Consider the following 15,589-nt stretch of genomic DNA (forward strand, 5'->3'; position numbering starts at 1 on the left):
AATAATAGCTTTAATGCTGATGACTACATGTCCAATGTGCTGTATGTTCTTACTCTTCCTAGTAAGACTATATTGCAGATTTAAGTTATATCTGCCCACGACTTCAGAATAGCCATGCAAGTTTATGAGCATAAATAAGTTTATAAGGCCAACAGGGGGTTTATAAGACCAGCATGGTATAGAGAAGCTAGCTGAAAAGGATGATGGAAAGCAAGTATCACTTGATGAGACTCCCAGTTCAATTTCACATAGAAGGGTCGATATGAAGGACTTTGCTTCTGCCCTTGTCTTCTCAAAACAAGCAACTGCAGTATTTGAATTTGCATTATTATCATTCTGCCTATGTCTGACAGACTACTAAGAAACAACAAAGCGGTACCAGGCAGCACTAATAAGATTTTTATTTTAGGCACACTGTATTCAGCAGCCAGTTACACAATGGGTTACAGGGCAGCAGCTCATAATTAGACAATTGGGGGGGGAAGACCCCAAACCAACCTTCTCCTTTTCAAATAACAACCACAAGAACATTGAGAGCGTTATAGGCTATAAGTAGTTCTCGAGGAACTTCTATTACTACACCAGTACCTTCAAGCTTTGCTTAGACGAGACCATGCACATTCGTGTTTATACAGAGAACTAGTCCAACTCCTGCCTCAACAGCTGGAGCAGCACTAGACCTTGCTCCTCCCACGCAGCTCCTTTGGACTTGTTAAGCACTTTACCGCTGAACTATTGTACCTGTTTGCTTAAAAGTTTAATCACTCCTTTTTCCTTGCTGGTCTTCAGTACAACCAAGGCAAGCAGGATTATTTCAACTCCTTTTTCTCAGGCTCACTGTAACTGTCACTGGCAATTTTAAAACTAATGGACAAACCAACCACTTCACGTTTGTTTTGTTTTATGTAGAATCCTATGCTAGAATGTGCGTGGATAGCATGCATCAGATATAATGAAGCCCCACAGTGTGGGCATATCCCCACCCACTGCTCTTCAGTATTAGATTCTTTGCAGCTGTAAGGTACCTCACCCTCACACACTAGCCCCTTCCCTCCATCTGTTGCCACCTAACACCTAGTCATCACACCTCACAGCTTAATAGCATATATACCCATTGCCTGTCTAACACTCTCAACGACCTTGAGGTAGATTCTATTAGTCCCATTTCACAGATGGAGAGGCAGTAGCATTAATGGCTTGTCCAAAACCACAATGAGCCAGAGTTAGAGTTTGAGTTTCCACTTCAATCTTGTGAGCGTGTGGTTTGGTTGTATCTAAAGTACCAAAATCATGGCAACAAGAAGCCATGCTCCAGCATGTCATCTTTATTATTGTTTTTATTTCTACAGACTCCAAGTGCCAGCAGCAGTTTTAGCTTTATAGCAAGAAATTTGAGATTCCAGATGAAACACAAGATTAAGAAATGGTGATAGAGAATAAGACAAAAAGCCAACCAGTGATCAATTCTGTTTAATACTAGGAAAGTCAAAGGGAAAAAGACATTCTTCAGATCAAGAAGTATTAAAAATAACAATAAAAAAAAAAAAAGATCAAAAAGAAGAGAAAAAGAACAAGACTTATTTTGGAAATGCTTTAAGATGACATTACGTTGGTTTTATTTCAGATTTCACAAAAGAAATACTTTATAAAACTAAAACCAGTTAACCCAGCCACTATCAACAGAGGGTGGTATAAGCAAAAGACACTTAGGTCAGAACCTGCAGTGAAGAGCTACCTGTTCCTGTCACTCGAATGCTGTACTATCCGGATACTTCACTGGGGGATTACAGCAGTTCTGAGAGGCACCATAGCTCCTCCTTAGTTGATGTTTTGTTGCTACCCAGGGCTCCTCTGTATCATAAGTGTAACAAGGATTTACTGATTTCAGAAAGGACAGATCCAGCATAGCAAAGGCAAGAGTTTTTTTTTTTTAAATGGAATTTTATGTTAAGTTTCCTTTAAAAAGGTATTATATCTTAAAACCATACCATAAAACCGATTACTTAGCTAACTTATGTGGGATCTTCAGTCTCATTATTGAGAGGAAAATAATTAAGCAAGCCCTGTGCTAAATAAAATATACAGTGGCTTTGGGTAAATGCTTGTATGTTTGCCTGAGCTGTGGTTATGGGAAAGCAGGGGTAGGAGTATTTGTTCAGTTATTGTCAAAGGAATCTATTTCCTGCCCCATTCCAAACGTCTGGTTGAGTGGTGGGACTGGAGGTGGGAGGGAATAAAGTAAAGCAACAGTCTTAATGCTTTACTAAGGTTCTGATACAGTAGAGCACAGAACCTTGCACAAATATCAAAGTACCTGCCCAGGGACTGTTTTGCCTGGTTTTATCACGACCAAAATAAGGCTGCTCAATATAGTAGCATCTGCCAAACCATCCACCCTTCCCCCTCTACCTGCCTCTTTCCTCCAAAGAGCCCATGATGGCAAGAGTGCCCCCTTTCTACTTTTCCTTTCTGAACAGGGGCAGGCAGGGCAGTGGGATAAAAAGGAAAATAAAACCAAAAGAAAACAAAAGAAACCAGACTGTTCCAAAGGTGCACTTTGGTTTAACAAATGGGCAACTTCTCCTTGCAGAGTAAGCCCTCCTCTCCAAAAAGGGATGTTTCTTTTCTCCTATAACCCACAATAAATTAAAACCAAGTAACAGGTCTCTGGTTTGACACAATAAATACTTAGAATATATCAAATTAAAAAAATATAGTTACAAAAGCCTCAAGGGAATTCTCTTTCTGACCTAACTACAGACAGATTCTTCATAGACAAAAGGTATCTCCAAAATCAGCTGCAGCAACCTCCCTGCTCACTGGGCTTGGTCAACAAGTGCTAACACATATCCTTTGGAATACTGTTAAGACAAAACAATATAGAGCACAAGAAATCTACTCCTAAATTTGTTTTTCATACTGCCAAGGGTGTAGGAAGCAAATATCTGTGGGGAACCCTCACAGCAGTGCATGGTGACAGAGTCACAGCACTAGAGTAACAAGGACAGGGATACTAGGGCAAAACAAAGCATAGGAAGGGAAGGAGGAGAAAGAACCCATAAAAGTTCAGAAAGGAAAAGATGAGCAATAAAGAGAGATAAAAAGACCAATTGAGTTCAGCTGGACTTCCCAGTTCTGGCAGCAGAGTAGATGAGATGTTGAACAACAGGAAGAGTTCCTTGGGGCCTGTCATAACAAGGAATGTTGGCATTTTCTTCACCATTGATAGTAAGTAAGCAGAAGCAGTTAACCCTCTCTGACACAAACACGTGGCTCTGCCAGTGAGCTGTGGATGATCCCAATAATTGATTCAACGCCATCTCCCTCCAGTAAGGTGCGGTGATCCCCTTCAACAATATGGACAGATACTTTCCCATCGCATACCTGTGCAGATACAAAAAAAGAAAAAACTTTACATTCACAATTTACAACCAGTTGATCATCTAGCTGTTTTGGGTTTGTCAGTCTTCTAAGTTACTCACAGTAGCAAACTCAGCTGAAAACAGCACCAGCTTTACTCTGACACATTTTTATGTATCAGCTGCAGGCCACTGTTTGGAACCAGTGTTTTAAAACATTGTAGTTTGACAGCCTGGCAGGTGATCCACTCAAATAAAAGCTGGGCAGGAAGCCAACCAACCCAATACTAAAAGAATAATTTACCTACAACATGAAAGAATGAATGACAGAGTAGCTACTTTCAAACCCTTAGGAAAAAAAAAAAAAAAGATAACCCTCCCCTCTGCCTAATCTTTCTCTTGCCACCATGAATCTTCCCTTAAGGTCATTATGTAGCTTTAACAACACACAAATTAGCCTGGAATCAATAATGAATGTAAGTTAGAAGTCTGAAGGCACAAGAGATGCCAGAAGCAAACTCAAAGTTGCTTCCTGTTCCCTGGTATCTGTACCATAACATAAGACATTTAACTTTTCTATGTGAACAGGGTCTAAAGAACAGCGACGTTACTTGGACTACAGTCCAAAAACCTACATCTTTCAGGCCCACGAGAAAACCACATACTAACTTAAGTGGTCCACAAAAGGTAAGTAAGAAAAAAGCCACCTCTGTTGTCAGAAGGCTGACACTTGCTCTTTACAAGTCTGCCCTCATGCAACGGACAAGCTTTAGGGGTCTAGAGTGAAATAAGGATACTCTCTTTTAACATCTTTATTATCTAAAGCTTATCTAGAGAGCTGCAAGAATCAGCTATAGAAAACAATACACAGGCTAGACCTCTTCCTGGTTCCTACAACCCTGAGTCTGGAGCCAATCAACTTTTCTTGTTAGAACACAATAGGTGCAGAATGATCACTTCTTTCAGATTGGTTCCATCCCTTCGCCCTCAGTAAGGATGACTTTCTTCCATGCTTTTCTTTCGCTCCCCCAAATATCAGGACAACTTCAACAGTCACCAGTGAGCCTCACACTGACCTCTGAGAGCCTGTAGTCTCCACCCAGACCTTCTTCATACTCATTGTGAGACTTGGCCCGCATCAGTGTCACATTCCCGTGATACTTGGCCTCTGGTATATACTTGTCAGCAGCCTTCAGCTTATGGTAAAATGAAGTAGCAGCAAAGCTGAGTGCTTCACGATTGATGTGTTTGTGAGTTTGAGTTATAAGGTCTGCAGCAGCATTCACACGAGCTTCCAGATCTTTCAATGGCAGAAGAACCTCCAGTAGCTGGAAAAATAAACATTTTTTTTCCCATTAGTCTCCGTATCTGAGAACATGCCTCTCAAACAAAACCCCACACCCCTCTTTGCAACACAGAGAGATATTAAAAGAAAGAAAGAAACATTGCCTTGTTGTATTCGGTGCCTGTAAATTGCTGAACAAAGGCACATAATGCTTCAGTTTCCAATGCAGCCTCATTTCCTTGAGTCAACTTGGCTCTGTAGCTCTACAAAAGAGCAGAATAAAACGTGAATACGAGGGATACGCTTGATCTTGAATGTTAGATAAAAACAATTAGAGAACAAAGGGCTTTGAACTAGGAAAAAGGAAGGGGGAAACAAAAGAAAGAAAAAACTCCATAGACTGAAGCTTGGGGTCAGGGACAAAGATCCCTTGAGGATCCCGTGAGAAAGCAAATCGACATGTGGCAATTGCCAAGAGCCTGGTACACTCTAGAAAGTACAGTGGAAACAAAAAGGAAGGCTTAAGCAAGGTCTCCTAGCACTCCTAAACAAAGATTTTGTCTTGCAGGTTCCAGGATCTTCCAGCAGACATACTAATACTATGATTTATCATAGTAAGAGCAACATTTGTGTCCAAGCCCACCTCCCATATGCTTCCATCCTTCAGTCATCCCTAAGCATCCGCTGTCTACAGCTGCCTCCCCACTCCCCTATCTGTCAGCCTTTCACATGGCTCATATCTGGAACAGCAAGGTCCCAGATAATGAGCCCTCATGACACAGGATGGTCCCCAGAAGATTCTCTTTGTACCTCTTACCTGAGTGTATGCTGCCACAAAGGAATGGGACCCATCAAATAGGAATAGGCTGTTGAGTGCATGGAAAGCGTTTTGCTGTGCTTGCAGTTGGGAGCACATTTCAAAGGCTACACAGGCACCAAAAGAATATCCAGCAATGCGGTAAGGTCCTTCAGGCTGTATCTGCTTCATGCAGTCAATGTAATAGGCTGCCAGGCTCTGTATGCTGTCCAATGGAGCAGCTAGAACATGGGAGCAAATCAGAAACAGAGTCTGGCAAGAAGGCACTGACAGAGACAATTACATTTGCATGGGCTCAGGAACAACCCTGTTGGAAACATCCAGGTTATTTTGAAGGTAAGTTTCTAAATTATGGTTAGCAACTTCCATTTTGTAATGTTATTAATGTTAGTATGTAATAATATAGCATGTCAGTATGTAGTGATGTATGCTAGTATGTAGTAATAGTAATGTTACTGCTTTCCAAAGACAGGTAGAACTGCAGGCCTTGCTTTTCTCCTGCACGCTTCTCTGCTGGCAGACACTCAATGCAACATCCAGTTGTTCCATTTCCCTGTACTTAAGCTCTTCGGTCTAAGCTAGTACTTCTCTCTCTTGTTACCTGGGGATGTTTGACATGACCCCATGCAGACTATAGCTACTGACTATACATACAGGGTTTAAGAGTCTAGAGACAAAGCTCTCTCTACAAGAATGTTATGTTTATAGATTCAAGATGCTGAAGAACTGAGATACCTTTTGTGCACTGGAGTCCATAGCAGGGCATATGAAGTCTGGAGGCGAGAGTGTAGAAAACTGCAATGGATCCTTCAATGGGGTGAACAAGGAAAAGAGGGCGCTCTGTGCTCTGAACATCATTGAGACGGGTGATCGTTGGCCCTTCTGGGTTCACCAACAAATTGTTCAAATCTAGTTTTGGAGGTTCGCCCGGGCTTGTCTTCGTCAGCTGGGATAGCTCTTCGAAGGGAAGCACACCAGACAAACACAGTTAGACTGAGGATCAGTCTTGGTCACACAGCCATAGTCCTAGGGGAGACTGTCAGGGCTGCTCCAGATTGGCCCACTGGCTCACTAAGTCATCAGGACACTGACAGGGATCTTCCTATTGCCAGATGCTCTGCAGCAACTGCAAGTTCTTTTAGCTTACAGTAAGCAAGATATTACAGTGGTTATCCCTCAGACAGGTGAAAGGTCTCAAATTACATCCTGCACACAGCCACGTAACAGTACTCATGCAGGCAGATACTATACAGGCAAGAAAGCAGCTTTCAACTCTTTCTTAAACTGGGCCCCCAGAACCAAAGGTCCTGACCCAGTTGTCAATGCACTTCAATGACATGTCTGTCACTTGAAAACCATTCAGCTATAACCTTATTTCATGATCTGACAGAGGCTTATATCACTAGAGACGAAAGGAACAGACTGGGAGCTTAATAGTGTGGACTCAGGTGACTGGTAGCAACCCTAATCCAGGCACTATACCCTCTGCCGTCCCAGACTTGGAAGAAAGTTCACGCAGTTTGTTGATTGTAAGGAGTCGAATTTCTCTCATGGTCATAACGATGTCGTAGTCTCTCTCCAGTGTTTGGCGCACCTCCACACCCATCAAGGAATCCAAGCCCAAGTCTGCCAAGGAACTCTCAGCGTTCAGACTGCTCACATCACGGACACCTGAGAAAAAACAGCACGCTAAGAAATGGCTGATTTCTTTTCATGTCTAGGCCTCTCTAAGCACTCTCCTCAGCTTCCTTCTTTCTCTTAAAACCTGAAAAAAATGCAGCTACAGAGAATTAATTGCCTTTCAGGCTCATCTAATGCTTTCACAAGTCACCTCTTTGCAGCATGGGAACATCCCAAGGTGAACGCTTAAAAGCTGGAATAATACTTAAGATGTTAGTCATTTATTTGCCCTATCATGCGCATCTGTTGCAGAATTTTGCTCTTGGGGACTCTTCCTGTTGATTCTCCGTTTGGAGAAAGGCACCAGTCTACAAAACTCAAGATACTTAAGTATCTGTGCACATGTAGGTAAATACACTAAGGGCAAAAAGCTCACACTAAAGAAACAAATTGATTATTGGAGAGAAAGAGCAGTATAAAAATAGAAAGATAAAGAAGCAGTCCTGCAAAAACAGCAACATACCCACACCACAGGAGATGCCGAACAGAGCACCTACAGTAGCACCACCGCATTCTAAAAGCACTGACATGGTAGACGCTGCCCAGCAGTGCTTGTCTGAGAGGACTTACCCAGGATGTGAGCAACAGCTTCTACAAGATCTCGCTGACTACCTCCTTCAGTTTTTACAGAGACCTTCTCTGCTAGGACAAAACTGGACACGACAGGATGACGCTGATTCAGGAAGATATCGAGCACCTCCATACATGAGCTGATTTGCTGGGGAACGGTTCCCCCAACCACAATCTCTCTGTTTCCCATTGTCTTCAGAAGGATACCCACATCACCAATGGCTCCCCATTGGATTGCCAGGCCTGGAGGAGAAATCAGAAGAATGCATGCACTAGGCAACTAGCTAAAGCACATGGCAACAAGAAAGAGGAGTTAAACAGCTAAGTGAAGGCCTGCATTTCCTTTGTACTGTTAAATGACCAATATTCATTCACACGTGACTGACTCAGGGTAACAGCTAGGAGAGGAAACAGCCTTCAACGTTCATTATTGTTCCAGATGAGTGCACAAGTTTCTGGTGAGATGGTTCTCCTCTGGGTGTTTAGAGAGGTAAGATTCTTCTGCACAATGAGTAAAGTCATCTTACCTGGCAGTCCATCATGATGTCGTTGCTCACAGATACGCTCCATAGTAGAATTGGCAAAGCCATAATTACTTTGCCCAGCATTTCCTCTTCCGCAGCTTACAGAGGAGAACACAACAAAATAGTCTAGGTCTGGACACTTCTTACGAGTCACCCTTGGGCAGAGCAGAGACAGAAGCCCCATCAGAAAATCCTGCTAACTGTGTGTTATCATGGAAGACTAGTTCAAGACTAAAAAACTAAGTTTGATCAGCTCTATAACCATAAGAGCAGTTCATATTTGTCCCTTCTACAGACACTTACCGATCCAAATGAAGGGTGCCTGAATACTTGGGCTTGTTCACCTCCCAGAATAATTCTGGGGTCTGATTTTCAATCATGCCATCTCTAAGGACCTATGGGTGGAGGCAAGGGGAAGAAAGGGGAAAAAAAAAAAAAAAAAGGTGCCATTTCAGTATCTCGAATTTCTGTTTAAATTTGCCATTTGGTTTAGGATACGAGAGGATAGCACTACACAATGCATGTTTGTAACTTCACAGTACAGACATATCCCAAATGTCCCAAAATATGACGAGGCCATACTGGTATTATTGCTTTTGGTATATTTGCTTTTTTCAGTACTGCCGCTGCAGCCTCAACTGGCAAGTTCTGTATGGGATTTTTGTCCTGTCCCCAGGAGTCTTGGGCAACATTCGTCTTGTCCCAGAACTGAGCTCACTGCCCAGACAGTGTCATTTCCCAGGTCAAGGGGCCAGACCACTAAGCCTTTAGTCACCAGGTATGGACAAAGCAAAGTGTTCTTTGAAACCCAGAGAGGCAACCTAAAACTGTACGAAGCCTGACTACCCTGAGCAAAAAATAGTCACTTGAATGGTCTCTTTTAAGTCCTCAGCATTTTTGTCACTTACCACAGCCAAATTAAAGATGCCTCCAACTGGGCCAAGCTGCAAAGCTTCTTCTATCAAGAGCTGTGTTCCTTCTAGTGTTCCAATATCATTGGAAGATACTACTACTTGGATTCCCAGTGCCTTCCACTCTCTAACACATTTAGCCTGGTAGCCTAGAAAAATATAAAGGTGAACAGTGCCTAGTATAAAGCATTCAGACCATAACGCTTTGGTTAACCTGCTCCTTATGCTTTTCTAACTAGACAGGGATTGAACAGCTAAATAACTCCCAACTGTGCTACAAGAGGAAAACTAGACAAAACTTGAATAGTAAATAGAAATCGGTTGCGTTTCAGACATATTCTAAATAGACCTAAGTGCAGAACAGAATCAGGGTAGTGGGGGGAGGAAGGAAGAAAAAGTACAACAGTGAAGGGAAATGAATTTCACAAGAATTTCAGTACCGAGACAAGGAATAGCTAGATTAGAGCAAGACAACAGATTATAGAAGCACAATCAGAATTTTAGATGTAGAAGTATTTGATCTACACGTTCACACAAGTGGTGCAACTGTGAATTTGCCATTAGAAAGAAAAAATATGTAGAGACAGAGAACCTTTGTTATAACTGAAGTTGTATGAGGGAAAACACTGAAACCAATCACCAACAAGAAATCTCAGTGCTGCAATTGTAAACAAACTAATGGCTTAAAACTGAAGAAAAATGCTTACTGATGTCATCACATAGTAGGACAAATCGGTAAAGATGAGCCATCTGAAGAAGCAAGAGCAAGCATGCACACATATAACTTGAGGGCCAGAGTATCTTTAGTAAGGAGTTTATAAGCCTTTCCTTGGGGCATGTGATTCACCATACTACAGCCACTGGACAAGTCAGTGAGGTAGCTGGATACAGACTTTGTAGAGGGGGTACAGGTAAAAGTAAGGCTGCAGAAAAAATCCTGGGTAAGGGAGCAAACAGGTTGATAGAATTAGGAAAAATAAAGTAGTTCAGAAAGAGGTCAAGTTAAAAGATACTTCCTCTTTAGAACAAAGGGGACAATAGCTTGTCTGAGGTGAGTGAATACATACATTAGAGGAAAAGTAAGGTATCAAGACATTGTTATCTGCTGATAGGACACTTAAAAATAGAGAGAAACTACAAACTGAGGTCTGCTGAAAGGCAGTCATTTTCCCTGTTCCTTTACGATTTTTGCTTACCAGTCCGTATGCCAGAACGAGATGTCAGTATAAGCTTCTGCGCTCCTCTCTCAATTAGCCACTGTGCCAACTCAAGTCCAAATCCTCCTAGGCCCCCTGCAATGATGTAAGACTTGGTAGGTGGACAGGAGGTTCGGGAGATAGCAGATATTTTAATTGGTTCAGATTTCCTTGAAGAATATTCCTTCTCCTCTTCTTGGACCTTCCCCCCAGTGCAAAACAAACAAAAAAACAACACAAAAACCAAGGAGAAAAACGCAAAAGGAAAAAGTAGTTAAGATCAGATATACATTTCTTATCTTTACATATAAACATTTCTTATCTTTACATGCTACGCTCCTCCAGTCAATGGATGAGAATGAACATTGTAGAATCAGAGTAACAAACTTGACAGTAAACATTTTTTACAATGTCAGCAGTAAAAACAGTAAGACTGTGCTGTTCTACCTGTACAACTTCAACTGGATGAAAATGATACAGTCACCCGCAGAAGATGACAGATGCATCAGAGAATTAAAGACGTTATCTCATTACCTTGATCATAACTTTGCCAATATGTTTTCCTTGTGCCATGAACCTGAAGGCAGCTTCTACCTCTTCTTTGTTGAAGACTGTACTCCTCAGGGGCTTTACTACACCATCTTTAATGCCTTTCTGCAACAACTCTGATACTACTTCCCACTCTTTGTTTCCATCCTCAAACACTGCATCTAGTAGGATCCCATGAAATGCCACATTCTTGAGGAATAGAGCCATTCCTAGAAAAAGCAACTTGGTTATGTCCCAATACTCCTGATATTTCCAAACAGAGTCTATATTTTGCTTCAGAAATATTTCTGTGTAGGTCAGTATTGTAATACTGAGGAGTAAAATCAGTCATTAGATGCCAGAATTCTACATTTTCCAAAACTCCTTCTTGCATATAGTCTCTAAATACTGTATTAATTAGATCACTCTTACAAGCAAACCAGTTTAACAAACCACTCCCCAGTACTGTGTCAAGAGGACAAGCTACAGCATGGTCAGTCTGACACTAAAAAAGACATTTTGTGCGTAGTGACAGCTGAGTTAGAGTCACAGAGGAGCTAGAATCCAATGTACATCCTGTCCACCTCCACAGAAAACTCCTGCTCATACAAAGTTTTCCATGGTGTTAGGATCTTTTGAAATGTAACTCGATTAAGAAAGGAGACTGTCAACACTTACTATATACAATAATTCTACAACAAGAGAACATTGTTGTGATTTTTCACTCATGTACAACATTATAACATTCAAATCAGTTTTCCTGTCCAAGAGAAGTCAGGTTAATCTTGCCCCTGTGCCATCAAAAACCGGCAGGGGCTGTTTGACAACATGAATTCTAGCAAAAACAAATGCTGAATTCTACACCTGAGACCAAGGAATGCCAGACACAAGTATAAATGGGGAGAGAAGCAGCTGGAGAGGAGCCCTGCAGAAAGCGCTCTCAGGTGCTGGTCAGCAGTAGGCTCAGCATAACCATCCGTGTGCCCTGGCACCAGGAGGGCAAACCCCATCCTGGGGTGCGTCAACAGCCAGTCAAGAGGGGACATCATCCCGCTCTATTTAGCACTGATGCAGCCTCACCTTGAGTACTGCGTGCATTTCTGGGACCCTCAAGTGAAGGATATGAAGGTCCTCGAATGCATCCAGAGGAGGGCAACAAAGCTGCTGAAGGGGCTGGAAGGCACGTCCTATAAGGAGAAGCTAAGAACTCTGGGTTTGTCTAGTTTGGAGAAAAGGATATTGAGGGGCAGCCTCGCCGCTCTCAGCAGCTTCCTAAGAAAAGAGGTTCGCAGCTCTTCTCCCTGGCATCCAGGGACAGGATGCCTGGGAATGGCTCAAAGCTGCATCAGAGGAGGTTCAGACCAGGCGTTGGGAAACATTTCTTTACCAAGAGTGGTCAAACACTGGAATGGACTTCCTAAAGAGGTGGTTGATGCATCAAGCCTGTCAGAGTTTAAGAGGCATGTAGAAAATGCCCTTAAATAATAGGCTGTAATTTTTTGTCAGCCTTGCAGTTGGACTAGATGATGGCTGCAGGTCCCTTCCAACTGGAACTATCACATTCTATTCAAAATGGCACAAATATTTTGTGAAACAACAAATCAAGTTTCTCTCAAGATCAGGTTCTTTGTATTCCCATTACTTTCACTCTACAAATGATGAAGTTTACCCAAACAGAGGGGAAACCTTCAGCTTGTACAGCTATGACATTAATTTGCTAAGCTTTATGGTGCACTCATCTATTGTACACAGATATGTCACATCCCAAAAAGTTTCTAAGTCAAATCCAACAGAGCAGTGACACCTACAAGCTAACAGACACAGTGGTAAACAGTGCCACGTGAAACAAATGCTGCTTCTTACAATCTTCCTATCCAAAAACTTTGTGGGCAACGTGTCCTCTCCTGACTTTAAAGACGGACTTTGAGGAAGATAACTTATTTGCATGTTTCATGCAGGCTTCCAGAAAAACGCTGAGTGCAATGCTTCTCCAAGAAGGTACTTGTTGAAAAGACCACATAAATCGTCAATAATAAAAGTGAAACAAGTATTCCAGCTAAAAGATTTTCTAGATTTTAAGTTTCATCTGTGTTAAGACAGTACATAAGTTGTGCTGTCATGCTTGCTTAAACATCATGAGGTGCCTTTCCCAATGCCCCACCTTACCAAGCTGACTGTTGTTTGACAGATCAAATTTGCCTATTTCCAAAAAGCGCCCATGTCGAGCAAGACAACGCAAACTGGCTTGCAGCTTCTCTTCTGCCAAGGAATTTAACACGAGGTTTACACCTGCAATGAAAGGAGAAGCAACTATTTAATAAATTCAACTCTGCCAAGAGCCTAACCCTGTTTTCTAGTGACTCATTTTGGTTTTAGAAAAGTGTGACTGCATAATGTGGCATAGCTGATGAAAGAGGAACAGTATTCCTCAAACGTACCTTTTCCATTGGTAACTCGCAGTATATGTTGCTCAAAGGTAGTGTCTCTGGAGCTGGCAAAGCTATTAGCATCCAGCTGTGGGAATCTTGCTTGGAGATACTCACGTTTCTCAGTGGAGCCTGGAAGTATAAGACAGGTCAAATGATGCCAGTACTCTTACGGTTTTGGGTTGGCTTTTCTTTTTATGATGAAAAAGCCCATTTTCATCTGCACATCTTTTCCCAAGAACTAGTCTGAGCAGCCATCAAGCACTTGCTTCAGAGCTCTCAGGCTCTTACAAGTGTCAAACCTTAGGATAAAGGCTATCTAGTTGTTACTGCTCATTTAGGAGACAGAGCAAGAAGCAGAAACACACTAAGTCTTGCAACATATAGACATTCTTTGACCAAATTATCAAATTTAGAATGAAGAAGCCTTGCTCTTCGTCCATACTTTTGATTATATAATGTACAGAGGTAGACAAATTTGTCTGTGGTGTGGAAGTTTCAAGTCAGGGTCAGTAGCTGTATTTACCATGTATCCTGTTCTCAGTCTAGAAACTAGACCACACTGAGGGGGGAAACAAGTATATATGTATATATACACACATACACACACATATACATATTTTTGTATAAACACACGCATGTCCTCTATCTATTTTATATATCTATGTCTATAGTTTTTGCCCCCATAACGTTGGAGCCTCAGTACTCACCCACAGTTGCAAAGACACGGCAGCCCATGCTCAGGGCAATGGCAATGGCTGCTTGGCCCACACCTCCTGAGCCAGAGTGAATAAGGATACTCTCGCCCCTCTTCATACCACCTCGAACCACCAAAGCATAATAAGCGGTGGCATAAACCACAGGCACTGAAGCTGCCTCTTCCAGAGTCCTAAGCAGCAAAGTGAAAGAGAGAAGACATCTTTAACTTTGGAAAAGCTACTAGATGCTCCTGATGAAATTTACTTTTCTGCAATAAAAAGGTTAAATGTCTGAGACAGACCAGAGCATAAACAGTTCTCAATAGTACAGCAGACTACCACAGCTGCCAAGCCCAGCCAAGAGTTTCATCCTTCTGCAAAAATATTTCAGTGACTAACCAGTAACATAACCAACACCGAAATCCCAGTGTACGCTGAAACACACAGAGCTAAGAGCCCAAGAAAGAGACAGGAGTCTTGTGCAAGACATTCTGCTAAAACTAGTGCCCAACTCCCGCAGCAAATCTAAGCCAAATCCTACAGCTGTTCAGGAGACTACAGCTCTGTTATTTCCCAGAGGGGAATCTACTTGTTGTGCAGCACCCTGGTCTGATCAGGGCTGCCATCAGCCTCAGGCAGGAAGGCAAATCTTAACAACATACACAAACTAGAAACAAAAGTTGACGTACCAGTTTTTAGGCACCTCCCATAGGAACCTCTTGTTACAGTCTACCACTGTAGCCAGCCCCTTTGCCGGCAGCAATCCCATCACCCTTCTTCCAGCCAGGTCCCGTCCTGAGAACTCCATGCCCAGCATGCACTGCTGCAAAGCCCAGTTACCTGCAAGAACGTTAGCATCTTTCACAAAGGAAATTTCTCTTCTAAAATCCCTTGGTCAAGAATTTTCTACAGCAGTACTCCCTGAAAGTTAGAACTCTAGAGTTTTATCTACCACGTCCACAGCTGACAAGTCACCATAGTTAATTTACTGCTGTAAGAGTAGCAGAAAAGGACTTGGTCTCTCATTAAATCCTCCTCTTTATCCTTGATACTGCTTTTTCCAGTTTTCATCTGAGAAATTTCATGGGAACATCTTGTTTCAGAGGCAATTTTGCTCCTCTCTGAAGAAAAATGACACATAAGCTAGAAAGGATGGTCACAGCAAAAATATACTGTGAAACCTTAAGTTTTGCAAACACCCATTTTAGGCAGAGACTAAGCACATTCGTGAAGGGAAACCAAGTCCTACTCAAGTCACCCAGAAGAATCTCCAAATGCTCTTTTTACATGTTCTAGCCCTTCTCATTTAAATAGAGCTTTAAAGCCATTTAATAGACATTACACTAATTCTTAACTCATTATGAGGCAAGATATTACCTCAATTTTGTAGACAGGGGATTACTTCAGTTTGCATTTCGCTCCCATAAAAGCAAAGCATGTCCAGCAGCATGGCAGCATGAAGCTTCAACATTCACACGTTTATATGTACCCCACCAATCTCCAGAACCTCCAAGCTGTTTCACCTCACATTTGATACCTATGCAGTGGGGCTAGCAATGTTTTCTCATAGCAAGGTTTAACAAACTACATGAAAA

The 15,589-nt window shown here is 42.1% G+C and overlaps 1 protein-coding gene across 1 annotated transcript in view; it reads right to left on the reverse strand.

The window, feature by feature from the left end:
• Positions 1 to 2,516: 2,516 nt before the first annotated feature.
• Positions 2,517 to 15,589, reverse strand: part of FASN (fatty acid synthase) — a 35,617-nt gene continuing 22,544 nt past the window's right edge. The window contains exons 27-42 of the mRNA XM_009872527.1: positions 14,684 to 14,834; positions 14,007 to 14,185; positions 13,309 to 13,428; positions 13,037 to 13,159; positions 10,877 to 11,100; positions 10,343 to 10,544; positions 9,144 to 9,295; positions 8,539 to 8,630; positions 8,239 to 8,390; positions 7,712 to 7,954; positions 6,944 to 7,132; positions 6,197 to 6,418; positions 5,462 to 5,682; positions 4,809 to 4,907; positions 4,436 to 4,687; positions 2,517 to 3,384 (exon numbers count right to left, since the gene is read on the reverse strand). Of these exons, the coding sequence (XP_009870829.1) occupies positions 3,247 to 3,384; positions 4,436 to 4,687; positions 4,809 to 4,907; positions 5,462 to 5,682; positions 6,197 to 6,418; positions 6,944 to 7,132; positions 7,712 to 7,954; positions 8,239 to 8,390; positions 8,539 to 8,630; positions 9,144 to 9,295; positions 10,343 to 10,544; positions 10,877 to 11,100; positions 13,037 to 13,159; positions 13,309 to 13,428; positions 14,007 to 14,185; positions 14,684 to 14,834 (2,759 nt within the window). The 3' untranslated portion in view covers positions 2,517 to 3,246. The remainder of the gene's footprint in view (positions 3,385 to 4,435; positions 4,688 to 4,808; positions 4,908 to 5,461; positions 5,683 to 6,196; positions 6,419 to 6,943; positions 7,133 to 7,711; positions 7,955 to 8,238; positions 8,391 to 8,538; positions 8,631 to 9,143; positions 9,296 to 10,342; positions 10,545 to 10,876; positions 11,101 to 13,036; positions 13,160 to 13,308; positions 13,429 to 14,006; positions 14,186 to 14,683; positions 14,835 to 15,589) is intronic.

The sequence above is a fragment of the Apaloderma vittatum genome, unplaced genomic scaffold, assembly GCF_000703405.1.
Source record: "Apaloderma vittatum isolate BGI_N311 unplaced genomic scaffold, ASM70340v1 scaffold9687, whole genome shotgun sequence".
Taxonomy (NCBI): Eukaryota; Metazoa; Chordata; class Aves; order Trogoniformes; family Trogonidae; genus Apaloderma; species Apaloderma vittatum.